The 15,685-nt window shown below is 41.8% G+C and overlaps 1 protein-coding gene across 1 annotated transcript in view; it reads right to left on the bottom strand.

The window, feature by feature from the left end:
- Positions 1 to 6,536, bottom strand: part of PLOD2 (procollagen-lysine,2-oxoglutarate 5-dioxygenase 2) — a 48,486-nt gene extending 41,950 nt beyond the window's left edge. Inside the window, 2 exon segments of the mRNA XM_054175547.1 lie at positions 5,973 to 6,210; positions 6,213 to 6,536. Coding sequence (XP_054031522.1) covers positions 5,973 to 6,210; positions 6,213 to 6,536 — 562 coding nt within the window.
- Positions 6,537 to 15,685: the final 9,149 nt, after the last annotated feature.

The raw sequence follows: 15,685 nt of genomic DNA, 5'->3' as shown, positions 1-15,685 counted from the left end.
GGATAATCCTTCCTCTGTCCCTCTAAGTAGACCTTGCTGATGTTACAGAGCAGTAATTACTGGTATCAAAAGTCCCAACAGTGTCCTGAGCCAGTGAATGGAACTAGTACAGACAGGAAGTTTTCAGAATGAAAATGTCAAATTTGCCACTTTCAGTTCCTTTGCATAGCTGGGAATGTTGCAACCTCCTCAGCCACAGTAAATGTTACCTGTTAGAGGGCCTTCCATCTTCTCATGTTTTAAAGGAGCAAAGCAGCTGGGCTAGCAGAAATGTATGCTTATATTAAGCAAGAGGTGCTCTGAATTTTCTCATAATATATCATTTATGTTAGATTAGTATCTGCTAACATACAGGGCTTGGACAGGACACTAAAGTTTTCAATTTTGTTTGATTTGGGGGGGGGTTCATAGTGATTTGTTTTTTCCTGCTAACTGAATCCAAATTGACGTTTCCCAAGGAGGGAGTCTCATTACTGTTAAATATCTGCCATCTAAACCTGTTTATGAAGAGGTGAACAGTGCTACAGCAATTGTGCATTTCAGAATCTGAAGTTTATGAAGCTAGTGAGGACTTCTCATGCTAAGAAATTCTCTTGCGTTTTAAGTCACAGCCCACAGGGATGTGAACAAGCATTTCCCTCTTCCACGTGTACTGACTCAAACAGCAAGCCTACTGAGCTGCTGCTTAATGCCTGCCTTTTACCACATCATTCCTGATCTCAGATACAACATCTAAAATGATTACATGGAAATCAACTGCTGAATTGAGCTAGTTCAAAAACAAACCAAAAAGAATAAACACCCACAGAGTATATCTGTGTAATTAATCTTTGTATATGTGTATATATATATACACACACTTCCAAAGATCAGCAGTTGCTGCCACTATTAAATAGACAACTGATTTCAGAAAACATTTGAAAGTTGATTCAGTCTCTGCAATTAAATTACTTTCTTTTAATTTAGTAGTATTGAACATGCACTCAACAAGAGCTCATTAAGACCTGTATGTGCACTCATCAATCACCCATGCCAGTCCCGGGTGCAGCACTGGCCAGTGCTCAGGCTGCACTCCTTCTAACACATGATTTCCTCATTTTGATAGCTGAACAAAACCAGATTTTAAGCAGCAGTAGTCAAGACTTTTTCCACCAGCTTCACTGGATTTGGATGAGACTCTGTTTAATGAATCAGTAAAGCAAAGATATGTTCCTTATTTCCCAGATAAGAAAAAAATTTAAATCAACAGTTAGTCAATGACATCATTGCCATGCATGAAGCAGCTCCTTGAAGGAGAGCTGCCTAACTTCCTGACAAGTGGAGAACAGATCAGGTTACAGCTGTTTACGAGTGCCTAGATACCAATCAAACCACAAAAATCTTCTTGAGAGCGGGAGTGGATGGAGTCATGGCACAGACTGGTCTTGTTTGAACATGCCAATTGGATGGCCCTGCTATAAACTGTCATCAGGGCTGTGCAGCTGAGAGTGGGACACAATTAACATCAGCTGTCTAAGTGAGAAAGTTTACTCAGCTTCTGCCTTTTCATGGACTTGCCCTCTCTGTCTCTCTCATAAATATGTATCTAGAGAAGAGCATGCCTCTTCTTAAGCTATTGTTTAGAAATCCAGCTGTTTAAACAGAAGCAGTCACACAGCACCAGGCATTGTTAAAGCCTGCTTTCTAACAGCTAATCAAGCCATCAATGAAACTTAGCAGCTAAGATTTGCAATAACAACTTCTCCTTAAACTAGTCTTTGCTTTAGAAGAAAAAAAGAAAAGAGACTAGAGCCAGAACTGGAGCAATCCTGAAGAAGTGTTTACTGTTCTTCAAGCAGACACCATGGTTGATGTTGTCAGTAGACACCAACATCCCAACTGGTCAGTTCACTTGGAAAAATCTGCCCTACAATTTCACATCTGAGCCTATGTCCAGATACTGGACATGTAAAATCCTCCAAACAGAAATGCAAGCCACAGAAACCTAGAAAGAGGAAAAAACCTAGCCTGTTCCAATATGCCTCTTCTGTGTGAGCAAGCAACTTAAATTCCATTTGTGCGAGACACAAGCAGCGCCCTTCCTTGAACCACTCAATCCTTCCAATCACAAAGGAGCACTGAAAACATCTGTCCGACTTCTGACACAAGACACCGTGACATATCACATAAGACACATTTAAAGATGCTTTTAAGATCAAACACTTGACCCAGAAAGTTCAGATATTAGGTTTATAGACCAATTTTGATCCAACACAGATACAGTTGCTTTACATTAACATAAAGCCAGAATTAATGAACTACTTACAAGGATAGCCTAAGGGAACACTTCTGATGGATAAAGGTTTCATGTGAACTACAAAACTAGAGGTAAACAATGCATTTTTACTTTTTGGGGTGGGGGAATTATAAAATATTTAAAGAGCAATTCTATCAGATACTGATTATTTTCTGCACAGCTGATTTCAGCAGAAACCCCTACTGGGCTCATTCAGTGCACTAATACTAAGATCCACAGATATATAACTCATTCTCAGAGGAATGGCACTTAAATCCCAAAGCCATTTTTGTTTAGCATTCTTCTGGCATTTTCTTTCCCCTCCTTACAGTTTGCTTGTATTAATTACAAATACTGCATACATCACTTCGATACGAAATGACTGAGTCACTTTTGTTTAAGAAATCAGTAGTGAAAGAAAAAACAAAACACAGGAACCTGATCAGAAGCAAATCCTTACTCTCCAGTATATGCTACTAATATGAAGAAAACTTTGAGAAATGATCTGTTCAGATTCTTGACAGGAATACATGTCACACAAAACTCTCCCAGGGTGGGGGAACCATGGTGGTTATTCCACAGCCTCCTGTACAGCAATTTACAGCATCAAATACTTCTGATAAATGTCACAACTGCTCTTTTTCCTGCTTTAATTAGAAACGTATTTCACAGTCAAAGTTGCAGTGATCTTATCCAATACCACTGCATATCACAGAGAAGCAACATGACATCCCCCCCACTGTGGTCTATCTACACAACTTGATTATTCCCTTCTTATTTCCTTAGGAAAGATGAACAGCCTGGCCAAAAATAAGTCTACTTTTTTTTTCGTTTGCAACAGAGACTGCCATTGTGCAGCCTCTAAACTAGTTGCCACAAAGAACTCAAGACAGCCAACTTAGGTTGTCTTCAAGAACAAGTGTTTTCAAGGGGAAAAAACTAAGTGACAAAAGAATGACGTTGATTCTTTGCACCCCCACAGCCACGTTTGCTTATTTTTAAGTAATTTCCAAACACACACTCCACCTACCACACACTGCTTGTTATTCACCATTTATTTCAGAACTGGAGTCTAAAATATGTGGGAGCTATTTTAAGTGGTGCACACAAATGCTACATGCATTCCTGCATAATCCCCAGAAACTCAGAGTGATGGCATCCCTGGGGACACAGGTACACCAAATGCTGCTTCCTTCTGAGTCAGGTGCAGAGTATGTTGTTCTCTGCCTTTACCTCTCACCTCTAAGAGGCAGGTGGCAGCTTTTTCATACAGTCCTCACAAAAATGACACACAACTCCCAAGAGACCTAAAGGGTTTTTTCCCTCAACACAGGTTTATATAGCAGTTCTAGATAACGTAGTAATAGATGAGAAAATGCAGCACCAGTAAAGAAACAGAAAACTGGGCAAAGAGATGGATGCAGACATAGAGCACAGCACTTCGTGGCCTCTCCTTCACACCAAAGCAGGCTATCATCACTTTTAGTAAGCATGTTCAATTGGTTAAATTACCTAATTCCCTTGTTTGCACTCCAAAGGTGCCTCAGAGGGAAAGACCTATCAATCACTGTCACAGCAACCATTTTGGTTGAGCTCCCCTCAGAAAAGGCAACAGTACATCTTGCATCTCCAAATGTGTCCTTACACAGCTAGCCCAGACAGAAATTACTGCTTCAAGCATTTCTGACCAGCATTTATTGGTCACTGGGGTGGAGGAAAGCCTGCTGGCTTGCTGGCTCCCACAGCCTGCTAGGCTGCCCACATCTCCCAACCAGCCTGGCTCTGTAAAGCCACCCACATCGCCAGGGACCTCTCCACAACAAACCCCCTCATGACCCATCCTCCCACCCCTTACATTTCAGGAGCACACAGTCAGCAATAAACCATGGGGCTCACCTCAAAATCTGCCCATTTGACACCGTTAAAACCTGTGACTCCCAACATTTCAGCACAGCCACACACCAGCCAGCCAAGTCTCTACAGCTGCTGTAGGGAACAAACTCAAAGGTGATGAAACCATTCCCATGCGAACAAATGGCCAATGAAATATTTTAGGTGGGAACATCATTTACATCTGTTGCCAAGATCAGCGTCTGCTTCTACAACAATGACAATTATCTTTTCCACTTGCCTTCTGCACGTCCTGGACTGCATTACAAGATAAGCAACATTACAAGATAAGCAAGAAGAGCACACAAGAACTATTTTAACTGTTGTTTTAACACAATAAACTGTTGTATCTGCACGGCTCAACAATGCTCTTCTCTGACTGCTTGAAGCACAAAGCTGAGGCAAAGGAGCACAGGAGCGATTTCTGCAAATATGGTTTGCCACAGGGCTGTGCTGACTGCTCAAGCAACAATTGCTGTGCAACAGGCACTTCTCTTGGTAGAACTTTTCCAAGCCTTTACGAGTAAAGTCGTATTAAGAAAAAAAGATGCAGCTCGGGAATCAGTTCCAGGCACTCTTGTTACAGCTTACTTCTGAAGCAAACAATGCTAACAGACTGGCTTTGAAATCCGACAAGCAAATTATGTCTTTGAGTACTGCCTTCACACCAAGTTGCATGAAGCGTCAAGAAACTGAAGTCTGGTATTCATCAACACCTTTCTTCAAAAATAAAAGGAAAATAGTATTTTATAGTAGTTATCAACCAAGTCAGCAGTTTTCCTATTAAAAATAGAACTCGCTGACAAAACTTGCTTCTCAGACAAAGAGGCTTCCTTCTGTACACTAGAAGAAAATTAAGCTAGACATTAAAAATAACTTGATTATACTCTTGGGTAAGCAAGCCAAGAAAGAATCATGTGGTAATAATCTAGTGGGATGAAATATCTTTGTATGCCTAAAATAGAAGTCAGAAGTAGAAATTCCAAAACGCTATTAGCACAAGAAATACGTTTTGGCATATAGTTAGACATATGTGTGCTTGGCCACCTCTCCCTGAAGAAACTATCCTGTATGCATTCTTGTATTTTACATGCTGGATATAAAACTTCTGTCTCCCTGAAGTTAAAGTGACTACAAAATACAAAGAGCAAAGAGCAAGCAAGCCTCTGCGGGACGAGAATGGGCACTGAAGTCTTCAGCTATGTTCTGCACTAAGTAGGAAACTTTATCGGTGGTTGCCACACATCAGGGAAGAAACAAAATGACGCTATGCCTTTCCCGGCCTTGGAAGAACATATTCATCGCCACCTTGTACCAGGGAAAGAAAAGCGGGGGGGAGGGAGGGGATAATGAGAAAGTCAGGACTCAATTCCCATTAAGGACTATTTCCTTTTTCAGGGAGGGTTATGCATCTATTTCTGTATGACTCACTCCGTGGGATTAAAACACTTCCAGCCAGCGGTTCCTTTCGAGGGCAACCTGGATAGCCCAGCCCAAGCCAGCGCCGCAGCCCCCTCCCGCTCCGGAGCCCAGAGCGGCATTTTAAAGTGAGAAGCGGAAAAGGGGGATGGGGAGGGGGCTTAATAAAGGGGGAAAGCGGTGGTTCCCAGCCCCTACATGGGAGCCGGGAGGGTTTTCCTCTCCTGGTCAGCGTCACCGAGCCGGCAAGCACAAAGGAGACGGTACTGGCCGGCAGCGCATCCCCACCGCAGCCACCCATGCCGCGCCCAAATGCAGCTTCCACAGGCGGCGGGGCCGTGGGGCTCCGCCATCGCACCCCGAACCCCCACACCGCCCCGTGCCTCACCTGCGGGCTCGGGGCGCCGCTCCTCCGCCGCGACCAGCAACGCCATGGCCAGCAGCAGCGGCAGGAGGAGGCGCGGCGGCCAGCAGCCGCTCCACGCCATGTTCCCCCTCCACACCCGCTGGCCTGCCGCCGCTCCCCGCGCCGCCAGCCCCCGAGAGGGGGGCGGGGTAAACGAGAGTGAAAACCGGTATCTGAGGAGCCGCCGCACCCCGGGGCCCTCTCCCTCCTCCGCTGCGGGTAGGAACGAAAAGCGCCGGCGCCTGCCCCAGGCTTTATACGGCAGTGGGAGGACCCGGGCAGCGGGGGCACCCGGCGGCGCAACAGGAGCCGCTTGTGGCCACTACTCCCGGGTGCACGCTGCTGCCGCCGCCGGGGGAGGGACGTGTGGCCAAGCCCCGCCTCGCCCTCCGCCATAGGTGTGTGGCGCTGCGGAGGCTCGCCCGCTGCTGCAGCGGAGATGAAGCGGGGCGCGTCGGTCCCGGTCGCACGGCGCGCTCGGAGGTGTGGGCCCCGCAGCCTCGGGCTGAGTCTGGCTCGGCTCGACGGGCATAGCGCTGTTGGCATTGGGACCACGCTGCACATCTGACCTGGCTGTGAACGATGTCAACGTCCCATCCTTTAATCATTCAGATCTTCATAAAGGAACGCCGTTTGTTTGCCTAATCTTAACACACGAAACTATTACACTTTGATCGTTAAAGAAGCACACACTAAATCACCAAATTACTGAAGGCACAGTGACAGGAAATGTTACTGACCCACCTCCACTCTTTCCTCTTGCAAAACAAAGATTAGGAAAAAAATACTGTAAGCAATACCTTAAGTGGTTAAAAGTAATGTAAAATTATAAAAGCAGATGGCAGCCTATTGGAATCAGTGTGGATTTACACTTTGGAAATATTATTTGAGGACCAAAGGACCAAAAATTAGTGCTGAAAGCAGAATTCATGTATCTGAAATCTACCTAATACAATCGTGAAATAGACACCTAGTTTTTTATCCTACATGTCTCTATCGGCCTAACAGATGTGCTTTTTTTTTAGAGCCATATTGGAAAGGAAGGGAAAAAAAATAAAAATAACTTGACATTGGCTACTGCAGCTGTAAGAACTGCATGCTTTGGTTGTAACCCAGAGCAGAAATCAGATCCTACATTATGTGCCCAGATGCTTTTGTGGTTAATTGGGAGAGCTCATTCTGGACCAGGTAGAGCACAAACAGTAGGGAGAGAGGTAGAGCAAACCAAAGAAAGGACTAGGTCCTCAGTCCCAAGGAAGTCCTAGACTCAGGAAAGCAGCAGTTGGGAAATACTGAAAATGCAGCGATGAAGCTGCAGTTGTCAGCTATAGGATAAACTGAAAAGACTCTTCCATTCATGGGCAATTACTCATGACCTACTTTTCCCCTGACACCTCCGTCAGGCATACAGAGATTCACCAGAAAACAAATATCTTTTGAACACAGACAGTATGAACACATTTTATGTGTATGTCTGTTAATGGCCTCTCCTCACTCTTCTAAAAACCAGCACTATTGCTTCGAATCAGCTTACACAGATATATAGACTGCATGAGCTGAAAAGGAGCAATACCATCTGCAAGTACTTTTGTCTTCATGTTTTTTAAAAGCAAGTTCAAGATTTCAAATAAGAAATTTAGCCTACGAAAAATGAAGATAGAAAAAATAGTTACTGTACTATTGCCATAGTTTTAAGGTAGAAAAGAGAAAGACAAGCATTGTAAAAGAGATCCTCAACAGATCAAACCTCATCTTGGATCCAGAAGAGCTTAACAGTAACACCTATACTTGGAGACACAAAGAAAGTGTAATTACAAAGCTGGAAAACCAGGAGCTCATCAAGAAGAAATTAAATTGCCAGACACATGTAGAACACAATACCATTAGCCACAAAAGAAACAACAAATTACTCCAATAAAGTCTTGAGCGGGAAAAGATGGGGCCGTTGGGCATCATTTCAGAATACCATGGAGATGATGTCACAGCTACCACAGATGGGATGGGAAGCAGATGAAAATTCAGCCCTGAGAACTGAAAGTAAAATCAGCAACTGTGTCACATACATAGACACCTCTTTCAGAAGCAGCAGGTAGATTCATCAGAGAATAACACGCAGGCCCTGATGTAACACTGTTAGGTGGAAACCAAGGAGCACAAAGAGGAGGGAGTATCCAATAGAAACCCTAAGAGGCATTTTGTTATCAAAAAGTACATGTAAACAGTAATGGGGAAGAATGAAAAGAATTAGTGAAAGAAAGTTGTAAATAGCTGGCCAATCCTGATTTCTAATGTATGAGACAAGTGGGTTGAGGGAATGGTGATAAAAATACAGCTCACACCTGTAAGTGCAAGCCCAGATTTTACTAGAAACTTTTTCATTTTCTTGTCATTTTCCTTAGTCTCTTGAAAGCTGATTTCATTTTCAACTCTTCTTAGAATATGCAAGCTTTGCCTGAGAGAGAAAACAGGGCTGAAAGCTATCCGAAACACACTGCTTTCAAAGTGACAGACTTAGCCAAAACATCTCCTATCCCCAGAGGCTTCACTCAGACACTGGCCGATGGAAGGGAAAATACTTCTGAAACTTCACAACTGAGGTCTGCCAGCTGCACAGCGCCCATGGGCTCTCTCTCACCCTGCCTCCACAGACATTTGGGTTAGAAATGCTACTTTTGTCCAGAAATACCAACTTCAAGGCCTGAACTGGTGGCTGCAGGGTCTTCAGCCCTCCTGGTGCTGTTGCAAGCTGGTTTAGTATTGTATTAGTTGTAGTGTACTCAACACTTAAATCTCTCAACTGCTAAATAAGAATTTACTGTCAAATCAAGATAAATTAAATTAATAACATAATGTGTCATGTGTGCACACTATACTACAGAGTTTAACTCCATAAACAATTCCTACAAATGTCCCAAGAAACAGTCTCACATTGTTGCTGTTGTCACTAATTTCTTCTTTGACTTTTGACTTTATCAAGCCTTTTCAATAAAGAATAAAACCTTCCTTTTCCTCTGCAACAAGGCAATGACTCAGTTTGGTTAAGTAGCCATGAAGGAAGGGAGGGAGTTCATTAGTGTTAGTTGTGGGGCTCTGAACATGAGAGCCCAAGTTTTCTTGTCCTGCGATCCAAGCAATGGTGAGCAAATTCAAAAAGGAGCGACCGCAATCAGTCCTCACTTTAGAAAGTCTCCATGAAAACTGATTTTCTGTAACCTCACAATCAGTCACCAAACTTTTTTTTTTTTATATTCAGACCCAGCACATTTTCAACAGATCAGCAATACTATATGGAATTCAGCTGGCAGGTATTTGGGCAGAATTCTACAGGATCTCTGCAGGAGACAACAGCTTCCGGAATTCTTAGCAATCTGCATTCCTTCAGTGCCTTTTCCTCAGAAGTCTAGATAGTTCTTTTGCAGCCTCAGTACCTCCCTGTCTGCATATGCCTAACTCCCTTTTCCCTGTCTCTTTCCTAATTATCTACAAGAAATCATGAAGGGGTTGGCAACTTCCATCTTCCCCAAACCACTAACAGTTTTACATTTCAGAAAGCATGTAGCTAGTGCCACATGGAATGGAAACGGACATAGTTCATTGCATCACTAGCCCATCACTGCAACCAGCCAGAGCTAGGTCCTGTCATAGGAATTTGCCTTCTAAACTACAGAAGCTTCTTGTAAGAAACCTTTCTCACGTGCTCTGACTACTCCTCCTTTCACTGTCTTTAAGAACACAGCCTGCTGTGCTTTGCCTGCCCTTGAATTCACCTCACCTTGCATCTAGGCCTTAAAATCTATTCTATTGTGGAGTCCCACTAGAATACCTTCCCTTAGATGCTAAAATGGAGTAATGTTGATCACAGGAACTTCTTTCCCTAATCTTGCAACACTGGAATTGTTCATTAAACAGTAATAAAATCGAAAGGAAAGAAAAATAGCAAGATTGGTCTGTTGAATTCCATGGGACAAAGGGAATTGCCAGCAATTTATCAGCAACAGTATTCCAAGAATAATATTCTTTTTAAAAATAAAGAGAGATCATCATGCAATTATCCTAAGTCCCTTACCTCAATAAAGACCATAAAGGGTCTGCTAGCAGATAATTAATTTGACATATAACAGTCAAAAGTCCATTTTGTCTGGGGAAATATCAGTCATTGCCCATGTATTTTCAACAGCAGCAGTCATTAGTCATTTGTCATGAAGAGAAAAAGTTAATGCCTGTCCCATTCTTTCCTAGCTCATCCCCTCAAATACTTTTCTAGTTTCATAAAGTTTGTCCTCCCTTTGTGTTACAGAGGTAATACCATAGCCCTGTGATCAAGTGTATAAAAACTATCGAATTAAAAACAAGTTTTGGTCCTCATTGATTATATCACTGATCTCATTTATTATAGCAAAACGGAAATCCTGAGTTTAGCTTTGGGGTTAGATTATTAAACCACCTTTGAGTTAGTAAATCATACTTCATGGGTTTTTTTTCACTTAATTGATTTACCTTGTCTAATTCATAAAAACAAAATACTGGTTCTGAATTATGAATTAAAGCTATAGCAGTAGTTTGTATGTCAGTGGTACCTGAAAATAAAAGCTTGTCATTATAGAATAATACTAATAGAAATTGACCTTCCAAAGTAATAGAAAGCTTAAAAATCCCTTCTCAGTTGTAGGAAAAAAAATGTTCTTCGGATAGATTTTGTTCAGATGCTCATGGCTGTTTTAATTTGATCTCCAGCCAATGAAACATGAGAACTAAACTAGAACTTAAAAAAAAAACAGAAAGTATGTATATTTTTTCCAAAATACATCAATATTAATGTAAAGGCCCATCTGGGAATAATATAGCATTAAAACATGCATCACATTGCCTGCCTTTGTGTAGAGAAGCCTTTCATAAGAACCGCTTAAGACGTTCAACCTTAATTAGAATTCTTCCATAGACATTTGATTTCCAAGAAATCAAGCTAAATGTTACTGAAATTCTACTCTCGCTGTCTGAAAATAGTTTCTCTTTGGTTGCCTCCCTTTAATTTATCCTCATCTTCAAGAAGAACATTTCTTTGAGTTGCTGCCCCAGTCTTGTTATTATGGGTGTGATCTAGCCCACTGCCAAGATCTGCACAGCGCTCCTTAGGGGTGCTGAGACCCCACTGATTTCAGCAGATGCACAGCACCTTTCACTGCTGGGAGTCAAGTTCATCCTTTGGGGTACAATCATAGTTTCTTTCCCAAGCCACCCAATCAGAAATTACTTTGATTCATTCCCTCATTTATAATGATAGTTATAAACAGCCAATATGAGCAAAAGATTAATAATGTTAGCGAAAATTTCCAGGGTATAATCAGCTGTCATCCCACAATTACTCAAGAGATTGACTGAGTGGCTTTGAAATTACAAGGAGAGTTACATTCCTTTACTGACACTAAGCAGCAAGACAGGAGTGCCCATGCAAAGCCGTGCTAAGTTTTTGTCTGTGATCCATCATTTGGTATTTATGACATGATTGCTCCAGCCGCAATGTCCCATTCTGTCAGAGAGCATCAGAAGAGAATAAATACCACTGATCTGGCCTTAGACCCAGTGCTTTAGACCTCCATCACTGCTACTGGTGGATACAAAGGTCTGATCTCCATTTTTTGCTTTCATTGCATTCATTTTCACAAAGATTTATATAGGCACAATAAACTGAGAATTAAATCCTGCGGAGTGTATCTTGTAAACCCTGTTGATCAGGGTTGATCTCGTAAAGATTTCAGTCCTATCACCCAGTAAACTATAAAATGCTTCCCAGAGCCTTAGATGAGAGCTGTTGAAATGGACAGTTAGGCAAAATGACTAATTTAAAGTCTTGCTTTTGTTATAGCTTAGGGATGCAGAAAAGTATATAATGGAAAAGGAACTGACACTGAAGAAAATTTGACTAAAATATTATTTTGAACATTTACTGCAGGATTAATAGGAACTAGTGGGAAAATGTGTTTATGGAATTGTCTGAAGCTGGGAGTCTATGTGAGCATTTGTGTCTAAGTCAACAAACCATCATAATGTAAAAAATGTTCCTCTGAAGTCAGCCTGTGGTATTAAACAGACTGAAGTGTGTCACGTGTATGACCAGTAGAGACGGAAAGGTCAGTATCTGTTTTAGAGCAGTTGCCCTAAAGCCTACAATTTTTGTGATTTCAGAAGCCTAGTGGAGACTCCTAGAGTGGCAATTTGGGAAAACCGCCGGAGCAGAGGAGCATGTCCCACAAGTATTCCCCTAAGGGAGGACATCAGCTTTCATATTTTCTGCTACTGCAATGGTTTTGGTTGAAATTTCTTTTCCTGCCCTTGCTCTGGGAGTTTTATGACTGTTCCGTCTGTCCACAATGATCTCATTCCACCCAACTTGTATATGGTAAATCTAAACTGCTGTCTGACAAAACCTAATTTTGACAGGTAGATCTTTTTAGTAATTTTGTTTGATTTGCAGCAAAATTGTTGTTAAATTAGTCTTATTTCCTACTTCCTGTATGATCTAAATGAGGAATCCCAGATGGCCCCAGAACAACTTCTGGCAGCATTTCTGGAGTGCTGGATTTGAGAAAGCAAGGAGATGGGCTGGCCATTATTTTGCTGCTGCTAAAGTCCCCTTGCACAGAGCCTTCTAAGTTCCATTTTTCAACAGGCATTGCATGAAAGGGCAGCCGCAGGAAAGGTGAGGAAAAGCTGAGCCACAAATGTTACTTAATTTAGTGGCTGTCTGGTTGGTCAAAATATCATATGGCTTTGCAATACCTAACTATTTTGCCTTCTGACAAGAAAACCTTTTACAGGGAAAAAGAGTTGGCAGCCAATAAAAACAAGGCATGGAAAGTAAAAATACTACCTTTAAATGAACAGTTAAATACAGTTACCAGGAAAGCTGAGGTTGTGAGCAGTGTCCCTGAGAGAAGCAAGAAAGCAAGAAAATCTTCGGAGTGAGTGGAGGAGAATGTGCTTTATAGCTTAGGAATATTTTAGGAGCTAAACACTGCCTTTGAGAGCTTTGTTTGCTTTGTTTTGGTTTGGTTTTTGCTCATCCTCCTCTCCATCTTGCATTGCATGTGCACTTAGGTCTATTTAGTAAAAAGGGATATGAAGGTGATTACATTCATATCACTACTAGAAAACTGCAGAGCAGGGCTCACAACTGCTAACCCACACTAGCAGATTTAATCACTTAGTGAGTGATAGGGTGTGAGATGAGATCAGATTCATAGCTTTAGCACTAATATGGCCAGAAGTTTATTGAAGCAATGGAAAAGTTCTACTTTTCAGGCTGTGGGGAATACATTCTGTTTGGATGCTGCTTCTTGATTGTACTTCTTAAACCAATGAGCAAAAGCATGTGTGCCTTCTTTTAAAGTTGGGAGCTTGACTATTCTCAGCTTATACACAAAGGGGCACAGAGGAGGCAAGCTTTGAATAGCAGCAAAATTTTGATAACTGTAATCTGCCCTGCATTTAAGACTTACCTATCTGCTGGTCAGGGAGTGACTGGAATAAAATGAGAACTTTCAACAGAACGTCAGGAGGGCTTTTCTCAAAGGACTTTGAAATTTAACTAGTCTTTTAGTACATCACTCAACAGAAGCCAGAAGGATGGCTACTTTGAATATTTGGAATGATTTCTTAGAGACTGCAGTTTATACTGCTTTAGCTTGGATGCTCAGAAAGATGAAACATCTAGCTGAGAAAATTCTGATGACTTGTCAAGATTGGCAAAACCTAACATTGGCAGTACATCTTGCTCCGGTAGTCTAGGCGTTAGGAGGGTAGTTTCAGAAGTGATCTGGCTGCTTCCCTTCCAGATAATCCAAAGCCTGTGCTGTTCAAGGCAACATACAGATTGATTCTACATTAGGGAATGTGATGGAATTAAATTCCTTCCTGTTTAAAGAAAACTAAACAAATGATGTATCAGAAGGCGGCAGTGGAAGTGACCTCCTCCGAAATGAAGAGGAACATGATGATGAATAAATAGCAGGAGTCCCAGGTAGCCCAGCAATGCTCCTTGTAAGATTCCAACCAGAACTAAGAAAGTGGCCAAAATTGTACACAGCCTGAGCATCAAATGTTGACAAGTCTGGGTCACTGTCTTGTTCTGCTCTTCCCACTTCCTCAGCTTTTCTTCATTCCATCAAGAGGATATGCACAGTTATAAGGCTGTAGCTAAAATCACTTTTGTAGGGTTTAGGAGAGTAAAAATCAGAATCCTCAACCTAACAGTGTCCTTAGATAAACTGTGCAGGCAGCCAGTAATCCAGGGAACTTAAAGGAGGGGGGAAACTTGATGGGCACAGAGCACTCATCCCCAGGCTGCTCCTAATAATGGCCAGGTAAAAGCCATCCTATTGTCATAACAAAGGAAAGGGGCAAACCCAAGTTCCCTTTCTTCATATCTCTGTACCAATGTAAGGATATTCTTGCCTCTGAGATATTTACATGTTAACAACACTATTTGAAAACAAATAAGGAAAACATTATAGCCACTATATCTGACTCTGGCAGGCGGCTACCTAGCAAAGTATTACCTCTGCAAACCATTACAGGAAAGTCTTATTAATATGGCTGTCTCATTGTGCTTACATTCTGCCTCTAGAATTCATAATTCTACTGAAATAAGGCCTGCAGAACTCACTATGGCTCAACTGTACTGCTCCCCACATATAGTAGAGAATATCAATATCACTTATTCTTGCATTCAGTTTCCCAGAGTGGAATTTTTACACTTGAATTGGGGGTGGGGGGAAAGTAGTAATACTACTCTTGTTACTCTGCTTTAAAAGGCTATACAAACATTTGTGTTAAGCTACTAAGTTGCTTCTAACCAGATAATTTGATACAAATTATGAACAACAAAAAAAACAAACCAACATTATGCCAGTCACTTTCACATTGTTTCCCTTTTATGTGTCCTCATCCTCAAGATGCTGCTTCTTCACTTCTACTCAAATATACTCATGCAACATCACCAGAGCTGTATTAGTGTTGTTGTAGCCTAGTCTCACTATAAAAGCTCTGCATGTCCACACATATTTCATTCTCTGTGTTTCATGACAAGATCATGAGACTACCTTTAGCTCAGTCCCCTTTTTTGTGTGTGCATAATCTTCTGTTCAGCCAGCTCTCCATGGAGATGACTCAATCATCCCTAAGTCCATCATTCTGCTCCAACCTGGAACAGCACTGAACACATCAACACGTCTTTCCAGCCTTTTGGTAAATGCATTCAGCCATGAGTACAACATTTCCAGTCATGTGGGCTTTTTTTCTTTTTCAAGATCCTTTTGAAGCTGTTGGTTGGTGAGATACAAGAATCAGATCCCAAGACTGTGGATCACTTAATCCTTTCACTTTACGTTTAGCCAGTTGGAGTGTTTGTACCTAAACTGAATGCAGACCAAGGGAGCTGTTGGATCAGGCCCCTGGAGCTTAGTGTCACCTGAAAGATTTAAAGCTGCCAGACAACATAAAAGCCATGGTTTGCCGCTCTTAAAATAGCATCCATGAGAGTAACTTTGAAACTGTACTGTGTGCAAGAAACTAGGAACTACTACAAACATTATTAGTTTCTCATCCAAAGGCGAGGCATTTTTATTTTCAACCTTTCAACAATATGGAGTACATCCATATTGTAAACATCTTTGAAATTTTCTAAAGATAAAAAGTGT

This window comes from Dryobates pubescens, chromosome 32 (genome assembly GCF_014839835.1).
Source record: "Dryobates pubescens isolate bDryPub1 chromosome 32, bDryPub1.pri, whole genome shotgun sequence".
Taxonomy (NCBI): Eukaryota; Metazoa; Chordata; class Aves; order Piciformes; family Picidae; genus Dryobates; species Dryobates pubescens.
This window is presented reverse-complemented; position numbering and strand designations above follow the sequence as displayed.